Here is a 26,471-nt window from a genome sequence, read left to right on the forward strand (position 1 = left end):
GCCCTGTGCAGTCTTCCCTCAAATGTCGCGTGCCTCTCGCGGCGCCGCCCTGCTTCCTCATCCCACCGCACAGCTGTGGCAGCCCCTCGCCTTTCCCCTCGCTGAGGAATAGTCCCTTAACTCTGTGGGTAGCTGGAAGTGGTCGTTCATTTCTGGGTTTGGCCACTTTGCGTAACGTTTCAAACTTGTTATTGTCCGGGCAATAAATGTTTAGCCTTAATTTGAGAATAAGGCAAGTCAGTAAAAATATTTTACATCAATCTGTGTGCATGTTTTGTTTTAATAGCCTCCTGGACTCTTCAAAGCATACATAGGTCATTTGCTTTCTTTTTAAAAACAAAAGCGTAACATCTGTTAGACATGTAACTGAAAACCAGCTTTTTGTTTTTCACCGAGCCATTTGATGGGACATACTTTCCTATCAATAAGTAGGAATATAAGTCATTTTTATTAGCTGTGTATTTACCTAATCCCCTGCAGACGTCTTGTTGCTCATCGCTACCCTAAGCTGCACCCCTGCACATCTGTCCGTGTTCATTTTGCAACTTGTCTAAGTGTTTTCTTAGGCTGAGTCCCTGAAGTTGGAGCACTTAGGTCAAGGAGTGCACGCGCGAGAAGGCGTCTGATGCTGTCAAGTTGCATGCCCGTGTGTGTTAACTAAATACGAGCCGCCGTCGTAAGTGGGTGATGTAAACATAGTGTCGTGTGTTTCTAGTCTAACTATAATTACTAATGAATTACCTATTCATTTCCTTTGCCTGGCTTTGCCGTTACCACTTTTCTCACGAATTTTCTAGCACTACTTTTCTCAGATAGACTGCCACATCCATGTACACGGACATGGTAGCATAAACATACATGAGCGCTCAGCCTTTGCCCGGCGGTGCTGCGTGCTGGAGAGTGCAGCCTGGGCCGAGCCCACCTCAGGCTTTGGTGTCATGTGACCCGGCTCTAAGTCACAGTCATCCATATGTAACCCACCGACTTTCTTTCCCAGTCACAGTGGTCAGGTGGTAGCATCTCACTGGGGGTGAAGTACTGTGTTGCCACCTTCTCCCTGGGGTGTGCAGAGTGAATGGGATCTATGGGGGTCGTTACGTGCATTCCATGTTACGACTTTACGTTACTCAGTTTACGGACCTCCAGGTAAATGAGCGACGAACTGGAAGACAAGATGTGACTTCAGCACTACCGGCTGCAAATGTAAGTGATGGGACACCTTCGAGTGTGTCACTCTTTTGGCTGTGAACAGACCAAGAAATATAAATTCCCCCTAAGGTCTCCTGATACTAAATTTTCACTGTGTGGAGGAGCTCGCTGCCACTGCGGCTCTCTGGTTATCCAGTCAGTGGAGGTTCCAGCTGCTGACTGTAGCACTCAGTCTCTGCTCCTACAAGATGTTTGTAAGTTGAAGGGGTTTTTCCTCCTGTACAGGGCTGGACTGAAACGCCAGCATTTGGTTTAAAATAATTTGAACATTTTCAGTGCACTGATTTGAGGACATTTTCTTATCATGAGAACCATTTACATGTAAAAATATGCGAATATTGCTTGAAACTAGTCTTAAAACATACATGTAAAACAATGTTTCTATTTTCTATAGAAATGCATGCTGACGACTTATAGCAATCTTCAGTATTCAGTGTTTCTGTGTGCTGTGCTGTACTGCTGTCTTAACTCATCCATGTATAAATACTGTATGGAATTTCTATATATGAGAAAGATTTAGCTTACTGTTTTATTTCTTCTATCTTGACCTAGTTAATTATTTTAGTATATTAAGGTAAAAATCTTTAATGTATTTTATACATTATATGTAATGTCACGTAGAAATAAGTAACAATTTCAATTTCCATTTTTAAAAAGTTGTAATAAAATTATTTTAATTTTTAATTTTACCATTATTATTTTTAATGTATTTGGTAGTGATCCTCCTGTCTTCAGTCTCCCCAGCACTGGGATTACAGGCATGTGCCACCACATCTGGACTCAGTGGCTGGCTCAGCATGCTTGGGAGCAGAGCCAGTGAGGCATGTGGTGCCAGGGATCAAACCCTGGTCCCTGTGCTTGCCTAAGCAGGTGCTTAGTCTGCTGAGCTGTTTGGCTGGCCCTTGAATTTTTTTAAAGTTAAGAAAATTTCAACATTCCTTAATAATACTTTTAAAAATGTAGACATGAAAAACTTTTTTGTAGAAACAATTCAGAGTCTTCAGCTAAATCTGTAGGATACACTTTTTAGAAAAAGTGAAATATTGAATGATGCAAATATTACAGTAGGTTGAGTTTACAGGTAGATTTATTTGACTAAGAAAAGAATACAGCCAATACATTTTCTCTGTATTTCCTTTAAGGTATGTATATGCAGTCTATTTATCAAAGGGTTTTTTTCATATATTTATTAGACACTCATATTTCTTTATCAAAGTAAAAATGCTTATGTTGCTTTTGTTGCACTAGTATTAAAATCCCAGAAATCTGAAAGAAATAGGAAATAGCAGGTGTCTAAACTTTCTCTACTTCTTTTCTAGGCATTTAACGAGGCCCCACGTATTTATCAGTAGCTTGAGGTAATCACTAGACAGCTGTAACATAGTGAGCCGGGAAGCATTCTGCACCGCACAGCCCCCCAGAGCACGGATGTCAGTGCGCTTTCAGCGCCTTTCCTTTGACGTTTAAAATCTGGGCTGTTGATGATGAAAATGTTTGTGCTCTTTGTCCACCTAACCACTGCAGCGCTGTATGTACAGTTAATTTTAAACGTGGTGTTGATGCTCAGAAGTCTTTAGAGGCATCTAAAACTGAACCGTGTCCACAAAATATCTTTGCCTGTGTCTGTCTGTGGTGGGTGAGCTTCTCAGGTGGGACTAGCCATCACTCAGGAACAGGCGAGGAGAACACTGACCAGTCTACCCCAAAACGTACATTTTTAATTTTGTGGATTATCCCTCAAGGCGTCCTATAGACCCCTTTAAATATTTCCTGAGCTAGTAATGGATAAGCATTACACAGGCCAGGGCAGGGCTCTTAAACAAAGCTTTGCCAATATTGTTCTCCAGAAAGCCATCAAATTTAGAGAAACCTACCAGTGTCAGTACCTAGGTCTTTTTCATTTTATATTTCACCTGAAAAGAACTGCTTAATTTCCCGTTTAGGAGGTATATAAGCCCAGCTGCTAGGACTTTTTAGAGAACTGGGACGGGAACTTACATATGTGCACTTTCTAACTGATTATTTATTCCCCCCCAAGTCTGCTACTTGTCCAGAGAGCAAAACTTAATCTTTGCACAGAGTAAGGGCTGGGCCTGGGTAACGGTCAGTGGTCAGGGCAAGTGGGGAGGGGAATCAGGCCCCCTGCTTTCTACCTGGTGCCCCTCAGCCCCTTCTGTGTCACCTCTGCCCAGACTTTCCAAGCATTCCCTGCCCTGCAGTTAGGGGGCCCAGGAAGGCCTGAAAACTTGGTTCTTCCTGGCTCCTACCCATCCTCTCCTCCAGCGTTGCTCCTGGGGTTTTTACTTTTTTTTATTTGTTGTGACTTATAATTTTTTGGAAGCAGTATAGATTTATTATATAAAACAATGTTTCTTAGCTGTAATCTGCCCAAGAAATTGATGAATTTTGCCTTATTTCTTTTGGACCTGTTTTCTGACTTTTTCTGCATTTTTTGCTTGTAGGCTTCGTTTGTGTATACTTTGATTTAGGGTTTCTTCTCTGTATCTCTTCTCAGAATTGAGATTATGCTATACATAAAATTTATATACTACTTTATTTGACAAGTTTTTCTTATATCAAATCTGTAAGCAATCATTTTAAGTTACACTGTAGTTCTGAATATTCCATGTTTTAACTCAATGTCGCCTAATTGAGTTAATAGCCCTGAGATAGGGCCTCAGCCTTGTGGTGGTGAAGACTGAGGCGCCGTCCCCCATAGCATTCTTTCACAGTTCCAGGGCACTTTCACAGTATACCTGTGCTTACGGCAGTAGGAAGGGAAAGCTGGTACAGCAGCACAGTGTCGTGCTGCAGCCACCCCAGAGGGTGACCAGAAGGACCACGTGAGCCCAGAGTTCACCCCAGCCTAGGCTGCATCGCGAGGCCCTGTCTCAGAAAAAAAAGAATTGAGAAAAGTGTGTTGTTGTTTCCAGATCCAACAGCACCAAGATCATGCAAAACAGAGCAGTGTCACTGGTACTCTCAGGCAGAGCTTCTGTCGGCTCGCCCAACTGCATCTCATCCCCACGTCGTGCGTCCCACGCTCGCCAGGAGCGCTCTGTCTCGTGTCCCTCTGTGCTCTAGAGCAGCTGAGCCAGGGCTGGGTCCTGGGGCACCTTAGTAGCACTGCGGTCTCGGATGTTGCCGTGCTTCTGTGTACCGTAGCCCAAGCTCACCATCTCTCCGCACCCTTCCCTCCTCATCCCTAGCCGTAGCTTATGGGACTTCAGTGATAGCTGCCAGTGTGTTCTTGGTTTCCTGAGATAGCCCTGAAGGAAGAGTGGTAGGGCCTGTCACAAGTCACTCTCCTTTGTGCCTTCTTCTATTCAAGTCCTAGCTGCACAGCACCCTTCAGAAAGTCCTGTACTGTTCTGGTACGCAGGTGATGTTCTTCTTCTAGTGGCATTTAACCAAGCTTTCCCCTGTTTGCATCCTGTGGTTATTTTAAAAGGGATCTGGATAGAAGCTAGATGCTGTACACGTGTTACCTGGTTGTCTTTCATAATGTTAACCTTCATCTGTTACCTCGTGCTGTGGGTATTCCTTAATGAGACCATGCGGAAGAAAGCCCACCAAGTGCCATTTCCTCCAGAAAGAAGTTCTTCAAGTATTCTTTGGCTTCTAACTTCCTCATCTGCGGAAAAGAATAAATCTTGGGTCAAAATGCAGTCATTAAAAGATTGCATTTTCAAATCTCATTAAAGACGTACTAAAAAGCATTGGCTTATTTTGAAAGAATTGAAACAATAATTACCAGGGTGTTAGGAATGTGGCAGTTAGCCCTTTTATCCAAAATCACAGTATATCTGTGTCAAAACCAGAAGATAAATCTGTTCTAGAAATGAACACACACCACGTCTGAGTAATAAATGACATCCCCACAGCCCAAAGAGTTTCTGCTACCTCCAGTCTGTGGGCATACAACTTGAGGGGGAAAGAAGCAGATTCCGGGATGGTGCAGTTCCATGGGTCAGCGCTGCCGTGGAGACAACAGGACCTCAGCCTCGCGCGCAGAGGTGGCAAGAAGGGGGGCTTAGAACAAGGAATGGCAAAGCGAAGAGCACGTGTGCTGGGCTAGCGACCTCAGAAAGTTACCTGTTTCTATTAACACACTTGTGTACAGTCAGTCCTCCAATTCCTCAGATTCATAAACCTTGGATCAAAAATACTTACAGAGAGAAGGTGTCTGTACTAAACGTGGATGATGATTGGTGGCGCTGGCATCAGTAGTCCTAACACTGAATAGTATTGTTTCAGTACTTGCTCTAAGAGATGAGGCAAAGCACATGGAACAATACGTGTGGGTCATGTACAAATACTACTTGGTTTTATACTTAAGAAGCTCGAGTGTGGGCTTTGCATTCGGGGGCAGTACGGACCTCATCCCCACGAATCCCAAGGATGGCCACGCCCGGCTCCCCTGTGAGCGCCCCAGCTCTGCGCCTGTCACATGTGCTTAGGTCAGTGAATGTGTGATAGACTTCGAGGACATGGCTTTACCTGATTATTTGATTGTCACAGTGCTCTCTGCTCTGACCACGCTTATTGCCGCCTCAGTATGTCCTACAGGAGCTGTGTTGGTAGCCTTGGTACTGATTTCGTTTCCTCATTACCTACTCACACTCCAGTCTCCACTCAGCAAGCAAAGCAATCTTTTTCTTAAACATCAAGCAGACCACCCCATGTTCACATGTGAAATCCTTTGCCCCTTTCTTTTTACTTGGAATCAATCCAAATCCTTATCTTGGTATCTGGTAGTCAACCCGGCCTGCTGACTTCTCCCTATTCTATTCCAGATCTCTGCTTTTAGTCTTTACAGCTCTTCTATCATCAGATCAGTTTATTTGTTGTCATCCTCCACCTCCCTCCAAAAGCGTAATTTTATAGCTCTTTTACTTACTGTCCTAATTCCCAGTACCTGCACGTTGGGAACATGCTTAATAAATACTGGCTAAAGCCAGGGAACTCCCCCACCGTGGCCATGTACATGCCACTGAGCTACGTCCCCATTGTTTTCATCTTTTTTATTTTGAGACATTGGCTAAATTGCCCGGACTGTCTTCAGATTCCAGTCCTCCTTTCTTGACCTGCGTAGCTGGAATTGCAGGTGTGTGCCGCCACGCCTGCTTTAGAAGGTACGGTCCTCTCAGATTGTTGCTCTTGCCACAGGTTTTTGTGGGGGTTGGTTGGTTCATTGGTTGGTTTTCTTTCATAAGTAAGACTATCAGCATGGATTAATAACAGCAGCAGTGACTTCATGCAAATGTCTTGATATTATGCATGTTATTATCACTTATATCCCATGGGTCATAACTATCTCAAGCTAGGAGAAATGCAGTGCACCTACCACAATATGTGGGAGAATGAAAGTCCCAAAAATATAATCTAGAAACAGCAAAATCAGACTCTGAAGCGCTTGCTTCCCACCACCTCCTCTACTCCAGTGCATGGCATATTGAGCTGCTCCTTTCAATTGGAGGAAAACCTTGTTGTCCTCCTAAGTGGCTATCAGTCCTCTCTGTCCCAGTTTCTAAGAGTGACTTAATTCCTTGTCCCCCCTGTGTAGTGCCCACCTTGCTAGGGTATTTCAGTGATTATCCTCTTCTCTCATGTCCCTTGTTTTGAGCCTGCAACTGTGTTGATTCCCTTCCTTGGTGACTTTCCAAGGGGACTGTAATCAACCTCCAGCTTTTTTATCATTCTACTCTATCAGCGCAGGAATTACGGGATCTTAATAGATTGTTTTGTGAAACTGAATCAGGAAAATCTAGAGGACTACCCAAAGCTGCTATTGTGGAAATGTACCATGCCCCCTTTCCTCTGATGGAAAAGTACAGTGCATCTCTCACCAGGCCCAGACCTGGCCTACCCATTAGCTGTTGTAGGTGACCTGGCCTACCCATTAGCTGTTGTAGGTGACCTGGCCTACCTGTTAGCTGTTAACTGATGACCAGGCTCTCCAGGTGCTAGATACTCGGAAGGTATGGAACTCACCCAAAGCATAGGTTCTTATGTTTGTGTATCCTAGGAATTGCATTCAAAGTGAAGTGTCAGGTGGCTATCACGTGTTTTAGGATGAAAAGAATTAAGATGTGTTATATGTGTGTGCCAGCTTCACACGTGGACATAAACATGCAGTGATATGAAAGACAAACTAGCAAGTGGAGCCATTATCCTTGTATGTTACTTACAGTGGATTGACTGTCATTTGTATCTAAATCTTTAACTCTTTTTTGCTGTAGTCATCTCTCAAACCTTTCTTAGCAATTAATGAGCCTCAGGTAGTCCTTCATTGACCTTTTGCTGTCTTCTAATTATTTTTTTGAATAGAATGATCAAGAGGATTAAAAAAGTAGAGAATCTTCTAGAATTGTGTTCAATACATGCTGTATGTCTGACACATGTCTTCTTCCAAGCCCAATAAAGTAGTAATATATTTGTCCCTGCTAAGCACTAACTGCATCTCCATGTTTCTCCTGCAGGTTGCTATAGGACCAGAAAGCTAGAGCTAGAGATGTACCATTGTCACATGACTGACTTTTCCTTTCACTGACTTAGTGTGTTCATCCCGAATTCAGCATGAAATTTACGCTCAGATTGTCCTAGAGGCCAGGAGGTTATCTTCAGTGTCTTGTGAGAAGATTTCCATTGTCATATTCAGTATGAGCCATTGGGAAACAAGTGGTCCATGGAGAGGAACCCTGCCCGGCCACCACCCCGAGGCTGTGCCTCTGGATGCGTACAAGGGAAATGGTGGCTGGGTGGCCCTCATCCCTGAGTCTTGGGGCTCTAGTGCGCTCTACATTTTTGAATGCTGTTATAAAACCTGCATTTGCAGGTAGCTCTTAGATATTCTCATTTTAACAATAATTTGACTTATATCACAGTTTGCTATCAGCTTTGATAAGCTGCATATCTCATCATTTGAAAGTCAGACAGTATGTGAAATGTCCTGTTTCAGAGATCATGGTAAAGTAGCTAGCTATTGATGGATAAATGGAAAGTAAACTACCTTCCCCATGAAAGTGGTAATGCTAACAGTTGAAGCATATTTCTATTTAAGGTCTTTCTTTGAACCCTAAGTATGTCTGTCATCTAATCCTAGAAAATTCCCTGTCCATAAAAAACGTGGTGGCCCTTTTTCACTAGGGGGGATTGATGCCCACACTGCTTTAAGTGAGTTTGCCCAAGGTCACTAAGTGAGTCGCTGGTGAAGCCAGAAATAGAATTCACGTCTCCTGACTCCCGATTCCGTTCTCTCTCCTCGATATACTTTCTATCCTCCGTACCCCTGCTGCCTCTCATGGGAAAAGAAGTTAATCTTCCAGCTATTAATAGCCACCAAATTGGTGGCAGCAGCACAGTGGAGAAAGTAACTGTCTTTACACTGCAGCATTAGTATAAAAATATCTGGTAATGGAAAATTTGACAAATGTCATGTTAAAGGGAGTGGAAAATTATTTTAAGATCTAGATCTCATTTATCTAGTTCTCAGAAAAGTAAAATTCTTAGTAGAACAGGGATCATGTTTTTCTTCCTGTTTTTAAATTGTATTTCCTAGAGGGTAATTGTCTACCTAGCCACATTGTCAACTGACACAACAGGCATGGTGCATACACTGTTGGCGACTGATGCATACGTATTTTTTGACTTGGTTGAAAATTTGAATTGCTTTATTGAAATATGTAAAACTTATTCTGTTCAAGTTAGCATTACCATAATAAAGTGAATGTAATATCAATTGGGAATTTTACTTCATGATTTGAAAATATGGCTGGAATAATAACTCTGGTTTCTTTGATGGGCAGTCTGCTCCGCTAAGGCACTTCCTGTCAGCCACCATGAGGTAAGCAGATGAGAATCGTCAGTCACTGAGTGTGAGACGTGTGCAACAGGGTTGTGTGTGCTCAATGTGCCCTGAGGAGCCATAGTGAAAGGCATTAGCGGTGTTTGTGTGCCTCAATATTTAAGTGTATCTAGTATTGTAGGAATGCAAACTTAGGTTCTTTCTAACAAAACAATTTTTTTGTTTGGACCAAGAATTCTGTTGCTAAAAATCTCTGGATATTTTATTTCTGCTAAGGATTCCTAAAAGCCTTGACTGGAAGGTATGATACAGTGTTGTGTTTTAACTACAACTGTAAGAGAAGTGAGATTTTTTTTTTTTTTTTTTTTTTTGGCGGAACCGGGGATTGAACTCAGATTCTTGCGTTTGCCAGTCAAGCGCTTATCCTACTGAGCCATCTCCCCGGCCCCGAGAAGTGAGATTTTTATAGGTCAATAAATTCAAGAGAAAAGAATTTTTTTTTTTTAATCTAGTTATTTGAGACCTAGGTATATAAGAAGGCAGTGGTAAAAAGAAAGAACATATGCATTAGAGGGTGAGGTAAACCCCTTAAGGAAGTATTTACATTTCCTGGGTGGAGCAAGACGGGAGTAGCACAGATGTTGGCACTTAGGAATGATTTGGGAAAGCTGCAGAAGCTGGGGGATAAGGCTGAGGGGAGATCATGACCTTTGAGAAACAGGTTTTTACAGTGATAAGAGTTCAGATACCCAAGCCCTTCTGATTGTGTACAGTTACCTTTTGTATTAAATCTGATCTTTATAAATCTGAATCACATATGCTATGGGAGACAACCAAGCAACTAGGATGCTAGATCGGCCCTATACCAGTCATGGTAGCATACAACTCTTCCATTAGCCCTGGGCTTTACTGGTTACTGCCTTCGCTGTTAACATAGACTAGACTTCACTCAACTAGTAACAGTAATCAGGCGATATGCTGCAAAAGGACAAGTATTGGTCTCTTTGCCTACAGATGCTGAGTGTGTATCTCTTGTCTTAAGCTCAAGGTAAGCATGATAGCTGGAAGTTGCTTGTGAATTGGAAGACTTGGTTGGGAAGTTATTTTCATGATTTCTCAGTCCCTCAAGACACTGGGTTATACTTGTTAAGTTGGTATTTTTTTTATACTTTTTAAAGTTTCTAATACTAAGAAGATATCATATGATTTCTTTTAAATAAATTGTAAGTCAAAGATATAGTATAACTCTTAAAACAAAAATTAAGATTAAGCAATACTAATTAATTAAATACTAATTAATTAAAAATTAAATGTTTCAAAACAATTGAACTAAGAAAAAGTTTTCATGATAGTAAAGAAGTACTAAGAATAAACATAAGATAAATACTGGAATGGCAAATAAATGACTGGCACTTCTAACAGTTTGAGGATAGGATATCGCATAAAGTTCTAGTGTGTCGTAGACATGGATAATGTTCATAACAGTTACTGGTGGACAGGTGTCACTTTTGGGACTGAGCTACTGCTATTTCCTTGAAATCCACCCTGTAGACTCAGGTGGAATCATGACCCATAAGGTGGAAGAGAAGTCCATTTTTAGAGTGTGCTGATGGAAATATTTTGCTGCTGAACACAAAAGAATAACTGAAAGACTACTTTTGTATACCACTTATTCTCCTGTGTTTAATTATTTACCCTATTTTGTGAGTTCTTTCCATTCTCATTCATGGAGTTGTGATCGTTTTGCTCCCTCTCTAGAACCTCATTTAGTAGTCTGTGTAGGCTTGGCTTTGTCATCATGAAGTTCGTAAGTTCTCTGTCATAGAAGTATTTCACTTCTCCGTTATACTTGAAAAAGAGTTTAGCAGGGTATATCAGTCTGGGTTGGAATTTGTTTTCTTGCAAGACTTGAAGTACTTTGCTCCATGCTCTTTTTGACTTGATGGTTTGTGAAGAGAAGTCTGCCGTTAATGGGGTTTCTTTTAAATGTGATCTGTTTCTTTTCTTTAGCAGCTTTTAGTATACTGTTCCTGTGCTGAATTTCTGGGATCTTGATTATTACATGTCTGGGTGTGGTTTTAATTGGGTTGATGTTATTTGGAGTTCTATATGCTTTGGCTCCCTGAATTTCAGATTGTTGCCCCATATTTGGGAAGTTTTCTGCTATTACTTCTGCCTATATTCTTTTCATATCATTTGTATTGACTCCTTTCTTCTCATTGATGCCTGTTAATCTCACATTGTTCATCTTTGCATCATCTTACAGGTGTTGAATTATTTCCTTCATTGTAGTTGTTTTTAAGAGATCTTTTCTTACCTTTTCGCTAACTGCAATGGTGTCTTTAAAGTCCGAAAGTCTATTCTCACATTCATTCAAACGGTTTTGCCAGCTTGTGATTGAGGTTTTAATTTCCTGTATATCACTTTGAATCTGTTTCATACATTCTATTTTTTTCCTATATTGCTTATTTAAGAATTCCAACATTTTTATATTCTGTATTTTTTATCAGTGTCTTCTTTAGAAGCACTTAGTACTTCTTTGATTATAGTTATCCTTTCTTTTTTTACCTCTGAAATTATTTCTGATCTGATTTCCTCTATACCTTTCTGCAGCTGTTTCTTTGCTTCCATCCCCATTATTTCAGAGATTTCAGGTGTGTGATTTCCAATTTCTTCTATGCTAGTGTCTTCTGCATTTGTTCTGGGTGGGCTCGAGGTTTGAGACTGCATTTTGTTCCCTCTCTTTGCCATTTTGTATGCCGCTGTCTTCTGACCTTTGGTGTAGAGCTTAGATAGAGTTATTACCTTAGCACCAGGTCTGGATCTACCAAATTCAAATTGGTCCATGTGGGTGTGGCTTGGTTCTGGCCGCTGTGCTCCACTTCTTCCTGCTGCAGCCCTTGGAAGTGAGCCCTCTGTGCCACTCTGGCAAGACGTTCTGCTCCTGAATTAGCTGGGTGGGTCTTGCCTCTAGCCTCTTTGCAGGGAGTTCTGCTGAAGAGTTCCATGCCCAACCTGGGCTCTGGGTCAATTCAGGATATGTCTCACTCACAGGCAGGGCCTGGGCTCTGGGTCGAATCAGGATCCGGTGGACCCCGGCAGTCTCACACAGTGGGCCTGTGAGTTGGTATTGATGTTAGCAATTTATTATTTTTGTTATAAAATATCTAATAATTTAACTTCATTGGAAGTTTTTTAGCGTTAAGCTATATCTGCTTCCTTTCTAACTTTCCAATTTCTGTTGGCAGAAATTTTAATGGCATTATTGTCAAACCAGGCAGTAGTATAGAACTTTTTATTTTATTTAACAGGCACATCTTCAAGTTTATCGAGTCTACTTCAAATTCCTCCACACAAAAGAACTCGAAGAAAATTAATGCCGTCCCCCTTGAAAGCAAAACGTGCCAAGAAATCCACCTTGGCTGAAAGTGCCCAGCTCAATGACTCTCTCACTAAAGAACTTCAGCCCATTTTGTATACTCCAGAGAGCTACAGAAAAACTGTTCCATGTCAGTCTCCAGTGGCCTTGGTCAAGCCATACCCGTCGGTCAGCTCACTTGGAAATGGTGGTGGTTCTCTGGTCGCATCGGGTGAGATAGACAGCCCGCTCCCCTGGAGAGCAGAACAGGCGTGCTCAGATTTGGCTTCAGCGTTTACTGTATGTGAAGATGCCAGGAACCTAAAGAGTCAGTTACCCGAGCAAGAATCACTACCAGTGAACAGCAGTGTACAAAGGTATGAAAGGACAACGTTGGCCAGTTCTTTTTTTCTTTTTAAACACAGCCCTTAATCTTGTCTTCCTTTTTCTTCTTTAGCAATATTTGGCTTATTTCTTAGATCAAGTGTGCTACCCTGATTATAGAGCAGTATTTTGTTTACAGTAAGTCTTCATTATCTGTACTTGCATTCACTAAAAATATTAAATTTGGTGTCTTGAGTCACTTGACCTTCATTAAGCTTTCTGAGACTCTAGGACACAGCGTGTTCCTGTGGGGCACAGGCCGCCACTGCAGGGCCACCATCTTGCAGTTCTTCACTCAAGTCTCTGTCAAGGCCCATTCTAGTTTCTGCTGATGGTCATGCAGCTTGGCCTGCCCTGAAATCGTCATGGTCTGAGCAGTGATTGAGTGCTACCCCAGCAAGCGTCCCTCTCCATGAGCACGCCTTCAGTGCTATGGAGAGGGCACCTCGGCCGGCCCCAGCACAGATGAGGGCCGTTGTATAGCACAGGACACTGCCCTCCAGTTACGGAGTTATCTGTGTCTCTTGGCTCTGTGGTATAAATAAGAGTTACTCTTGTTTATTTTTTATTTTCCATTATTTCATGACAGGCTTGACCCTGCTTCACTCTCAGCCACGCACCCTCTGCCTGTGTCCAGTGCAGTGCCATCCTACATGGCACTGACTGCTGCTGCCAGGAAGAAACGGAAGTTAGCAAGGTAGGACGCGCACGGTACCCTGCCCCCGGCTCGGCTCTGTGCCCCCTTCCTGCAGCGCCTTCCACTTCTGTAGGTGGGCTGGCAGTTCACGCGCAGGCACACGTAGGGTGGATCGCTGTGAAAAGGAACTGAGCTTGCGTTACTGCAGAGAGGCGGTGAGGCCACATGTTTACCTTGATATTTACATGAAATATTTCCATCTTTTAGATTATTAAAGGTAAATTGAAAGTCTTCTATCTTTCAAAATGTCACTGATTTTTTTTTTTTCTTTTTTTTGTGGCAGGCTCAGCACAGCCTGTGGGCAGAGCTGTTGCAGCCTGTGGTGCCTAAGCAAGCACTTTAGACCACTGAGCAGCTATCTTGAAAGCTCCAAAATGTCACTGTATTTTAACTTTTCTTCTGATAGCAATTTTTTACTCAGTTATCTGTCCTTTTATTTTCTTTTTTATTTTTTTGTGAAACCAGGGATTGAACTCAGGCCCTTGTACTTGCCAGGCAAGCGCCTATTCTACTGAGCCATCTCCCCGGCCCCTATCTGTCCTTTTAAATACTACTAAATTTCTTTCATCCTGGAATTACATTTTAATGGATTCTGGTAAAGGACAAAAATACAGGGAGGTGAGTCTGCTGGCCCTAGCGTGGACAGTAGCTACCCCAGCCCGAGCCATCCTGGTGGATTAAGTACAGTTAACAGCCATGTGGAGGCCTTGAAAGCAACCACGGCAGCCAGTAGCTGAGGGTCTGAGGCCCAAGAGCCAGGGAACATGTTCTGTAGAGCGGTAGGGTTCTCCAGCTCTCTTCAAGGCATGATGTGCAGGCCAGTGGCAGCTGGTAGTTCAGAGTTCTCAGCACTCACAGAGCTAGGGAAACAAAATCATTTGTTTAGCTTTTGTCCTCAGAGTCTGCCAGTTTCTCAACTCTGGACTGTGCAGCTAAGAAACAAACCTGAAAGTGGCTGCAGCATTTTGACACTCTGTTGGAGCCAGGATACAGAACTTGCACTTAGCAAGCAGAAGCAGGAGCCTCTGTCAGACACCCCGCGGTTTACCTGGAATCCTTGAAAGGCTTGCTAAGTATGTCATGAGACAATCAAATGACTAGTCAATCAAATGACTAAAGACTAATGGAAAGAAAAAATAGAGAAGCAGTGATCCGTAAGTCCTAGAAAACTGAGACTATAGTTAAGTCCCCAATTTGCAAGCGTTCAAGTTCATATGAACTTTCACAGATACGAACGGACCTTGCATTGGGAACGTTCCTGGACGTGAGCAGATCCCACGAGCAGCCCGCGTGGACGTTGTCACAGTTGTGCTACTGTGCGTGACTGTACGGTGTGGTGGTGTGCTGTACAGTTGGGGCGTACCGCGCCTCTGAGTGTGTTTGGGCCTGTTATACTTCATGTTGTATGTCGTGTGAAAGATGTGTGAAAACTCACTTTGTCAGACTTGCAGACAAATCTGACTTACAAACATAAGAACTCGTTCGTAAGCCAGGGACTTATTGTATTGACAATTTTAAATTTTTAACTGTGATTAATTTCAGAAAAGTAAATAATGTAGAAAATTTGACAAAGAACTGGTTCCTAAAATGAGTCAGATGGATATTCTAGACCCAAAAGGGTGAAATTTACTGAGATTAAAAGCTCAGTAATTCAGCGAAGCAGTTTCTGTGCCTGTGCAGGACACATGGAGAATGTAGGAGGAGGTGCGAGAGGTGTAGGCGCACGGGGATGTGGCTCCAGAGGTCTGCGGTGGGAGCTAGAAGAAGAATGTAGAGAAACGGTGTCAGGCGATGAGGGCTACTAGTTTGAAAACTGATACAAGGCAAATCATGCATTTGTGAAGGGCTGCACATTACGTGCAGGACAGACAAGAGAAACGTGGCTTGGTGCGCAGTCATACAACACTAAACTCCAAAGAGTGTACCGAATTGCATGGCCTGCCTGTTAGCACACACTTCACGTCCTCCAAAGTGGACATGACAGAACTCACTGAATAACTGAAGCGGGTCTGATTCTCTACCAGTTTTTCTTGGTCGCACTACTATGAGGATGTAAGTATTAGGCCTTTGTCCTTTTTTACTTTTATTTTCGGCCTTTTTTGAGACAGGGTATGCAGTTCAGCTGACCTTGAGCTCACTATGTAGGTGGCAGTCCTCCTGACTCAGCCTCCTAAGTGTGGGGATTACAGGTGTGTACACCACCACATCTGGCTCCTTAGGGCTTTTTGAACCTCTGTTTTCCACCATGGACCTGTGATCATATGAACTTACAAGTGACACATTTAATCATGCTCCGTAACACATCTCTCACTTGTGAAGCTAGGGTCTGCTCTTGGCTCTCAAAATCCAAGGGCAACAGAACCTTGAAATGGCTGTTAATTTAAAATCCCCAGGTTGTTTTTTCCTGAAAGATTCTGAGTATGTGTAACATCTAAGGATTTGTTCGGCAGCCTCCTCCTTGTCCTGAGTTTTACTCAGTAGCTTCAGTTACCTGCAGACAACCAAAGCTTGAAAATATTCAGTGGAAAATTCCAGAAATGGTTGGCTTAGCAGTCTTAGCAGTTGTGTCACTCTCTGAGAGGCATGATAAAATCTTCCGCTGGCCCAAAGTGTTTGGCTGCCAGGCCAGCTGCCGTGGGCTCACAGCGCCTGTTCAGCTAACCTGTACTTAGCGGTTTTCCTCGAGCCAAAGAATAGTGATGCTGGCAGTTTCGATACGCCAGAGAAAAGCCGCAAATGACTTCCTTTAAAGAAAAGGTAAAAGTTTATCATAAATGCATGTGAGTAGGAAGAAGCATGGGTATATTAGGTTCACCATTCTTGTCTATCCACTGGTGGTCCTGGAATAAAATTATGGCTAGAGAGGGACCAGTGTCTTTTTCTAAGACATGAATTTAAATTGTCTGGCTCGCGTCTGAGACTCAGTCCTCGGGAAGAAGCCTCCTAACTGTTGTCCTGTGCCATCCCCTGTCTCTGAGTCAGACTGTCAGTTTTGTGATTCGTCCCCTCGATTAACATTGAGGTCTTTGCTTCTTTACCCCGTTGTGTTTACTGGATATGGCAGGCACTGCAGTTAAAAACAAGCTTCCAGTGTAAACTTGGTCATGAAATCACGATTTTTCTTCAAGAAATGTCTGGGTGTGTAAAGTGTGTTTGGAGTGGCTTAGGTGAGTTGAAGGATTTCCACACAAGCAGCTAATATTGTAATATTAAAGGACACATAAAGAAAGTTACTGGATTTTTTTTCATAGCCTATTAATTACTCTTATTATATTCCCTCTGGTACCAATAATTAGATCCTGCCATTAAGGAAGGTTAAAAGAGATTTAAAATGTACATAATTACTTTTTTTTAATCTTCCTTTTCCCTAATTAAATCTACATGATCTTGAAATTAATAAACTGGTATTTTCCACAAAGCAGCATGCATATATATATATATATATATATATACACACACACACATAATTTAGTGGTCACACATATATATTCTGTTTTTAAAAGTAAAAAAGAGAAGTGTCCATGCATCTATATCCTTTGTATCAGTTTTTTTCTCTGAAAAAAAAATTAATCTAAAAGCAGTAAAAATCTTACATATTTTTGTCCTGCTACTTAACCTTGGGAGTATTCAATTTTTAATCTTAACAGTGTATTTAATACCACTGGTATAGACCATTTTGAATAAAGTAATTGGCCTACCAAGTATATAAATACAGTATGTACATCAGTTGTTTTCATCTTTCGATCAGAGTTTCTGGTTTCTGCTTATTTGTGCTTATTTGGTAGTTTGATGTTGTTATTGTCAGTTGCCTAGTCATTCCATTTAGAAATTTGTTTTCAACTGAAAGAATGTAAGATGTGTTACTTATTAATCATTCAATAAAATTGAGGGAGCAATAGTTTGTTTAACCTACTATTATTAATAGTTTGAGAGCAATATATTTTGTACACAGTTGGAAGAATCTTTAGGTTTCTTTTTTTTTTTCCAGATTTATTTTTTTTCATAATTTTATTGATAAACAGATAGCAATGAGACAGTTTCAAGTCAAATCGGTAGGACAGTTTCAATAACTAACACACTGCATATATTCTTCTTAGTGGTTAATTGCCGTACAAGATGCGGACTTGAGATCCTATTTACAAACACCATTAGAACAAATCATTCTATTCATTAAGAGAATGCAACTATATATCTATCCTAACCACTTTGAATACACAGACACAAAATGGACGTTCATCTGTATACCCCTTTTTTTCTAAGTTCCGTTATTGAATATTATAGGTGTGTAAACTCAGCAAAATATTCTAAAAGAGTCCAGTAGCCCATAATAGCATTGGGTCTTCTGTTTAACTGGCAATGTCAGAAATTATTGACCTGAGTCCCCCACAGCTCAACATGACAGCATGGCTTTACTTCCTATATTTCATCTTCATACTTTTCTACTGGATGGTTAAGACCAAGGTAAAGCAGGACCTATGCAACAAGAGTTGTAGCTTTTGGGTCTGAGAAGGTCAGTGAAATGCCCTCAGGATTTATCCTGAGATCCTGTACCTTAGGTTGTAGATCCTTTGTCAGTGTCAGCCATGTGGATGAGTCACGGCCATTGCTTGGCCAATGTGCTCTCTGTGAAAGCCTGAGAGAATGTTTTCTCTCCATGTGACTCTCCTTAGGCACACTCTACATCATCGATCACTTTCTTCTTTGGCCCCATAATCTCCTTGATCAGAAAATTTGAGACACTACCGAGGTACATGACATTACAGTACAAGTTCTCATATGTCCTGAGTCTTAATTGACCTTGCAAGGCTAGGGCCAAAATGTTGGCTTTCCTTGCGGCCCTCCTTTTTCTCTCATTTTGGTCTGCAAACTTAGGTTGTTAACCATTCAGAAGAAAAGCTTACTGTTATTATCAAACGACTTAGGCTATTAAGCTTAACCTCACTATCTCTCTGCATTTCAAACATCTTAATATCCTTCACACAACTTAAATTTTATAATTTTCAATTTTTATGTGTTTTAAAGATTGCATCAGTAGAGTTTTATATAAATCCCAAAAATGTGTCATTGTACTTGTTCTAAATATAAATATGCAACTTACTTTATTTGGCTTGGATTTTCCTTGTCTGAGTTTTAATCCAGCAGATTTATTCAGAAGCTTAACTTTGAAATGCAGGTATGCTGTGGGTAAACAATGTGGCGCTAGAGTGAACAAGAGGGAAGACACATAAAAGGGTAAAGACAGCTGTATTGTAAACATATTATCTCTTATCAAAAGTAACTGGTGCTGCCTGCGGGCCCCGCCCCCAGGGCGTGCTAGGGTGGTGATTGAGACTAGACTTGGTGGTGCACGCCTATAATCCCAGCGCTTGGGAGGCTGAGAAACAGGAGGATCACCAAGAGTCCAATCTGTGTAGTGAGACCCTGTAGACCCTGTACTAAATACTAAATAAATAAATAGTAACTGATGACATTGATCTGTATACTTGAAGAAATAAAGTCAACACAAGTGTGGAATAGTCCAAATAGAAATGTAGTAATTTTAGAACTATCCAGGAATAAAGCATTTCCACAGCTGAGCATGTTTCTCATAATCACTAGCGCTTGGGACCGTTTTGGTCAGGCACCATCTGCACTTTGAGCGGTGCGCACAGGAACCCTAGTGCACACCATAATCACGTCTTTCGGGGCTTTACAAAACTGAGCCGATCACTGTTCTCCCCTGCATTCAGTGTGCTCAGAAGCTTGCCATTGCTGAGTGTTTGCAGTGAGCCCATGGCTGACCTGTCTTTTCTGTTCCTCAAACATACAGTCCTGCTGGTTCACTTCATGACTGGAATTACCAGAAAGGCAAAGGCAAGTTGTTGCCATCCAGGCGAGCCCTCACTGTTAGTGCAGCTGACAGTCAGGTCAACATCAGTTTGTGAGATGTCCTATAGTATCTTTAGTAGCCAAAGAAAAAAGTTGGTTGACATTAATCAGGGTACAGAGAGGTGTCGTCCCCTGACTCAGCCTCCAAGCCTGAACGATGTCTGATAATGTCAGCTCAAGTGGAGTTAGAATTTGACCTCTTAACCAAACCGATGTGTGTGATAATGGTTCTGAAAAACAGAATAAATGAAAATAGATTATACTTTTCAGTTTCTATAATTATAATAACTGCAATTGTAACAAACTTAATTTCATTACAAAATGTTACTGTTTTGATTCAAAAATGGAATTCATCTCAGCTCTTCTAGTTGTCTACTCCTCCACGTTAGGGTTCTGGCTTCACTCTGATAAACAGGAGTGTAACTTTCCAGCCTCCATGGTCGTAGGCTGCCACCCCTGCTCTGCAGGTACCCATGATCACTTACACATCAGCAGAGTGTCCTGAGAACATCCGCCTACGGCACTCTCGCGTGCACCCGTGGTCACAGCATCCACCCTGAAGGACAGCGGTGGAGGAGGTCTTCAGTGCCTCCAGCTGAGACACGAGATTTCACAACTTTGTATTTCTGCCTTTTATCTTTGTTTCATATAGAGCATGAATTGGAACTTCGAGATATAAAAATTGCTTAACTAAAAACAAAATAATAACTTTCTCCCTCCAGTTCCACATCAAATAATCCTTTAATTGCTGAAGAAAATCATGGACTTGCCAAGCGTATCCGACAGGACAGCTCAAGCGATAAGCTGCTCCGAGAGAACAGGCTAACCGTAGGTACGTCTCAGCTCCTGATTTGTTAGCAACATGATTATCGAATGCACGAACAGTGCCTTACTCTCTTTTTTACAGTGTTTCCTTAGAACACCCATTTACATACTCCTTGGCCTACTTATTATATAGCAGAGCCAGTATCACTATCCCTGCGTTACAGATAGGGAAACTCCAAGCACAGCGTGTAAAGTGCATGTCTAAGACCGCGGTGGAGCTAGGTCGCAGAGCCTGCTCTCCCAGCCTTCCGTTCTGTCCCCTTTTGTTACCTGTGCTGCCTCACACTGCAGCATTGGTAAATAATTTAGCTAGTAATCAAATGTATTATTTAATAAGCTGATTAAGTGTATTTTATAAACTATACCCACTTGTAATTTTCCTCTTAACCTGTTCTAATCATTTGGCCTCTGACTCATTTTTGTAATTCCCATACTGGCTACTGTTTACACCCAGTGATTATAACTCTCATTGACACGTTTAAAAAGATAATAATGAAGGTGACTGTATTTCCTCAACTCCTTGTGGGGTGACAGAAGAGGCCCTTCAGCTAGCTGACGGAGGGTCTCTCGAGCATGATGTCCACGCCTCTCTGGTGCTGCTCTGCAGACTTCATTCACAAGGGTCTCCTTAGGGAGTGTTCGCCTCGTGCCCGGTCCTGTGCTGAGCACAGCCACAGTAAATACTGGGTGTTCCAGTCTGGCTTCTTCTGCAGAGAAACTCGAGCACCTGGATGGAGGTCTCGTGAGATTGTGTTTCCATGAATAACAGGAAAACTTTTTTCTTTCTTTGTCAGTGCTGTTTGAATTGCATAAAAATTTCTCCGCTCCTTCCCTCCCCCTCCTCTTTCTCTCTCTCTCTCTCTCTCTCTCGCTCTCGCTCTCGCTCTCGCTCTCGCTCTCGCTCTTGCTGTCTCTTTCTTGCTCTCTCTCTCCCCTCTCTTGCCCTCACTCTCCCCCTGTCTTGCCCCTCTCCCCCTCTTCTCTCTCTCTGGCTCGCTCTTGCTCTTGGTCCCTCTCTCTCTTCCTCCACAGCCCCCCAAAAATTCTCAAATCATAGAAATTTGGTTTTGTATTATCTAGGAGTGGTAAATATATCAAATTCTTTTTTTATTTTAAAGCACAGTTAGAAAAAAATTACTATGAAGGAAAGAGTGGTAGAAAATACTAACCTACAATTCTTGCCAAAGAAGAAAAAGGCTACCAATAGTGTTAAAAAAAAAATTACAGAGTCTTAAGGATGAAGGAGGCCTTTTGATGTACTAAGAGATAATATTTGATATGCATTAGAAGATCCAATTGAAAAATACCTGACTATGTATTGGGAATTACTAGAACAGTAGAAGTGGAGACTCTCTTTAGAAGGTGTTCTCCTTAGCTTTTTGTGCGGCACCAGCATTTTAAACCCAAGGCCTTCACACTGGCCATATCCCCAGCCCTTTTCTGAGACAGGATCAGAGGAAGTTGCAGGGTGCCAGGTCTTCCTGCCTGCCTCAGCCTCCCAGCGTGCAGCACCGTGCCCACTTCACCTCAGTTCTTAGCTGGCAACATAGAAATGCAGACTAGGGGCCGTCGGCGGGGAAGAGGGCTGCTCCTGCCAACGGAGCAGTTACAGAAATGAAAACATTGTGTCAAACTGTGTGCCTCCAAAACTCACGTCTGACGTGGCCAGAAAAACGTGTGGGCACTTAGAAGAGGTCATCGCACAACTTGGGTGAGGCCAGGACCATTGTCAAAGCTTGAAACCCCAACGGAAAAACTCCAGAAAATGAAAAAATCAGTTACAATAGGAAGACGGAAAAGAGACGTGCAGCGAGTGTAGCCATTCGGCAGGTCTCTCCCTGATAACTACGTGCACGCGTCACGGAAGCTGGTGATGGGCTTTGTGTGCAAGGTGTAGTCCAGTGCTTCTTTGTTGTATTTTGACTTATTTTTCTTTCCTTGGGTTGTAACTTTCAGTAAGTTTTTATAAGTTGAATGAATGATAAAAACTTTCTATATTTGTACTACATTTCTGTATCTTTTTCTCTAGGGCACAAGAAAAACATCCATAAACTAAACTCGAACATGGTTAGGAAATTTGGAAGAAACATTTCAAAAGGAAATCTGCGATAGGTCACTCGGAGCCAAGGACGAGGGGCCTGCCGAGTCTGCCTCTGCGTGGGGCTGTCGGGTGTTTCCAGAATGTGCTGAAAGCCTTGAGAGAAGACACCCGGTCTGCTTATCCCGAATCTGCAGCAAGCGGAAGACGCAGCTCTTTCCTTTGGTACTCTGAGTAAATGCAGAATTTCAACAGCAAAGGATATGTCTTAAGTTTTGGAAATACTTGCCACCCTTCAGAATTCCTGACTTAGCCTGTGGCAGCTGACTCTTCAGCAGCTGATGCTGGAGGAGGCTGATCTAGAGCACAGTCGTGAGGTAGAGCGCCCTTGTTTTGCTTTTGAATAAAGAGAGCTCAGAAGTGGTGAGACTGTGACCCAGGATGCGCAGTCTTCTCACCCAGAGGTGGGACTGTCGCTTCGGGAAGTACCTTGGTGTTCAGCTGTAGATAAGTGCTGTCCATAAAGTTGTTGTAGATTTTATTTAAATGTCTGTAATGAATAAAATACTAATATTGTTCCTCGTTACGTGACACATTAAAGGTGTAGATTTTAAACGTGCAGTTTCCTGGCTCATCGTACCCCTCGCGTACGCTGTCGTTCTACAGGAGAGGTGGATTCTTGTGTTTGTACTTCAGGCTCATCCAGACAGTGGTGCCAGACCCAAGTCTGAAAGGAAGTCACAGGTTTCTTCATAACAGTGACAGTGTTTTGTTCATTCCTGCTGCTATGGGAATCACATGGAGCCACGACTCAGTGACCCTGGAAGCCTGCCCATGGCCAGCCTGCTTTTCTGCTGAATACAATTAATATTCATTTGAATGCACTTTAAAAAAAAAAGTTTTTAAAAAGAGTACAAAAAATAGTAAAAGTATTTTAAAAAATATTAGAAATATAGAATTTCACTAAACAAAATGGTGAGAATTCAACAATGGTTGTTATACTGCATATTTTTGTCTTCAAATTAGTTATTCAGATTGCCAGATATATAAGCCTGTAAGACTGTCCAAAAAAAAATCACAAAAAATTTAAAGAAGAGAGAGAAAAAAATGTATTAACTCCTGCTTTCAGTAGACCAGTAGCAATCAGCAGTACACTTATCCAAGCTATCCTGGATTAGAGATCCCGCTCGGCCCAGGTATTCCCTCCTGGGTATTTTTCCAGAACTGAAAACGTGCCACAGCGATGTCTGAGCACACCCATGTTTACAGCAGCACAGTTTGTCACAGCTAAATCTTGGAAACAACCCAAATGCCCTTCAACTGAGAAATGGATAAAATAGATATGGTGTTTTTATACAATAGAGTATTACTCAGCTATAAAAATAAACTCAGGATTTCTATAGGTAAGTGGAGGGCCGGCCAAATAGCTCAGCGGATTAAAGCACCTACAAGCAAGCACAGGGGCTAGTGCTTCGATCCTTGGGCCTGCTGTGCTGGCCCTGCCACCCAGGGTATGCTGAGACAGCTATTGAGCCTGGGCGTGGTGACGTGTGCGCATAAACCCAGCTCTTGGGAGGCTGTAAACAGGCAGATCACTGAGTGCGATCTAGTAGTGAGACCCTGAACACCCTGCAGGCCCTTCCCTAAAATGCAAATATATGTAAATGGATAGAACTTGAGAACATGCTCTTCAGTGCGATAAATCAGACTTACATGTGTAAACATCGTGTTGTCTCCCTGAGTAAGAACCTGAAAGGGTAACTAGGATCTGAAAGGTACAATAGATACTATGCGAGCGAAGTCTGTTCAAAGGAAAAGGACGACTGCAATGAGGGAAAGCAGGATAAAGAGGGAAGGAAAGGCAGTGCACTCTTAATTTTCTCCAGCGTGAGAAAGCGGTCTTGCTTCTCACCAAAGCACACAACCCTGCAAAACAAACTGTAAATCTTAGTGGGTTTTGGTTTTGTTTTTTTACTTAACATCTGGTTTGAGAAGTCGGAGGTAGAGTAATCTTCGTACAGCAGTTTCTTCTAGGTCTGACGTGAGTGATTTCATGTGGAAAACAATTCAGTCAGAGTCAGTCACAGAGGAAAGCACCCTTATGTCTTTCTCTTCTTGTCCATCGCTAGCGCCTGCTTGTTGCGCTGCTTGCTGAGTGCTTTCACTTCTCTTACTCCTTCACATCTCATTCCAAGCAGTATGATACCGCAGAAGACATGCTTGTATTAGAAGAGTCCCAGCAAGATTATGACGTCGTCGTAGCTGTGGTCTACCTTGTACCACGAGGGTTAGAACTTGCTTGCCTGTCATTTTTATCAGCTAGAGACTGCCTTTTGTCAGAAGTGGTCAGTGATTCCTTTGCAGTACAACTCTGTTAAGGAGAAACGAGGGGCAGTAAATCAGTGCCGTCTGATGCGTGAATCCAGAGAGCGTGTGTTTAGCCAGAACAGGAGTGCTATTCAGTCAGGCACTAGGAAGCTATTTGTACATGAGCTTTTTAAGAGAAATGGGCAGATGACACGTCTAGCTGGGTGGCTTCCCCAGGTGGATGTCCATGTGACCACACTCAGACCGTATATTAGGAAGTCGCCAGCGGCAGACGGCCCTCGCCCTCTACCCAGCACCCCTCCCACTACCATTTCTAATGACAGGCTGATTTGAATTAAAGAGGTTTTTATTTTAAAACAGTATCTTATTCCTGTAAACAACACAGAACCCTAAGAATGTTTCCTCCTCACCATGGCCATTGTCCCTGAATGTAGCCACTATTAATAATTCAGGTTCTTTGCCAGCTCATTTTTATTCCTATGTAGTCTTAAATAATTGGTTTTGGGGATTTTTTGTTTTTCTTCAAAATTGGGTCACACTTTATATTGTTTTGCAGTTTGCTGTTTCATTTACATTTAAAATTATTTTGCACATCGTTGTAACATGTTTTTAAGTGTGAACTTCCTAAATACTTCTATTACAACAATAACTAATCCTCTTACTAGATCTTTTTGTATTTGTCTAAAATCTAGTTTTATTTCTCTTTCAGTGGAGTATTTCGTAAGCACTGTTGCGTCCTTGGTTAGCAATCTCAAACAAATGGCCACTTTTTAATTTAACAGAAAAGTTTACCTTAATTAAGTTATAGTGATATCCTGGAGAATGTAGTGTGATAACACTAGATTCATATACTACTGAATTAAGATGAGACGAGTTAAGACACAGATCTGGTATAATATAGTTGAATGTTGTTTTATCAGATTGAAATAATCTCATTCAACACATGAAGGCTAATTCTACTGGTCTAATTTTTAGCAAAACTTAAAACCTAGATTTTGTTCATTTTTAATTGTTTATTGGTACATTTTAGAGAAATATAATGATCACACTTATCACACGGAATTTGTACCTGTATAGGATCAATCTTGAATAACTTTCTGATTCAGATTTTGCTTTTTGCAACATGCTTCTTTCAAATTACTTGAACATGTTCTCAAAGTGCATGGTTTCGCTGGCGTGCCCAAAGGTAAGCTGAGCGCTGCCCTAGCCCTTGTGCTGCTTGTGGCAGAATGCCGCGGAGGCGTGGAATTGGTAGAGAACCCAGGATTGCTTCCTCAGTCCTGCAGACCAGGCACTCGAGGCTGGAGCCTGGCGCCTTGTGCCGTCGTCCTGTGGCGGAGAGAGCAGGGTGCCATCAGCTTTCCTACGCGGTGGCGGTAACCAGCCGCTCAGAACAGGACCTCGAGGCCCACCCGGTCGCGCTGGCCCTGCACCTCGGCGCTCGCTCGTGCTGAGGAGCCCTCTTCCCAGATGCGATGGGGCCACTTGCTGCGTAGCGCACCTGACGCCCGGCATCGAGAGCTCCACAGCCATGCACCGCGCGAGTCCTGAAAGGCAGAATGCTGATGCGTTCAGGCCGTGAAAACCCACCCAAAGGAGGCTTCCGTGTGCGCTTGGTGTCACAGCTGGACGGAGCCATGTGCGCAACGCGAGGCTTGTATCCAGGCACAGAGTCACTGTGAACCGATTCTGTATTACGTGTACATTATTGTGGGTATCAGATGTACATTATTGTATGTATTTCACTTTAAAGTGATTAGCATTCACGGCATGTTTTAGATGATGTGTGGATCTCATATGTTAATAACTTACAAGTGTGTAACAGCTGCTCGGGAAGAACCTGCCTTTTCCACTGGAAAGGAGCTGCAGCATTCACTGTATTTTTATTTATTTTTTTACATTTTTTTCCATAATTTTATTGAGAAACAAATAGCAATGAGACAGTTTCAAACCAAAT

General features: G+C 42.3%; 1 protein-coding gene across 1 annotated transcript in view; it reads left to right on the top strand.

Moving 5' to 3' along the window:
• Kif18a (kinesin family member 18A) overlaps window positions 1-22,784 on the top strand; it is a 70,262-nt gene extending 47,478 nt beyond the window's left edge. The window contains exons 14-17 of the mRNA XM_023704230.1: window positions 12,328-12,751; window positions 13,348-13,455; window positions 20,046-20,155; window positions 22,178-22,784. Coding sequence (XP_023559998.1) covers window positions 12,328-12,751; window positions 13,348-13,455; window positions 20,046-20,155; window positions 22,178-22,260 — 725 coding nt within the window. The 3' untranslated portion in view covers window positions 22,261-22,784. The remainder of the gene's footprint in view (window positions 1-12,327; window positions 12,752-13,347; window positions 13,456-20,045; window positions 20,156-22,177) is intronic.
• Window positions 22,785-26,471: the final 3,687 nt, after the last annotated feature.

The sequence above is a fragment of the Octodon degus genome, unplaced genomic scaffold, assembly GCF_000260255.1.
Source record: "Octodon degus isolate 3935 unplaced genomic scaffold, OctDeg1.0 scaffold00193, whole genome shotgun sequence".
NCBI classification, from domain to species: domain Eukaryota; kingdom Metazoa; phylum Chordata; class Mammalia; order Rodentia; family Octodontidae; genus Octodon; species Octodon degus.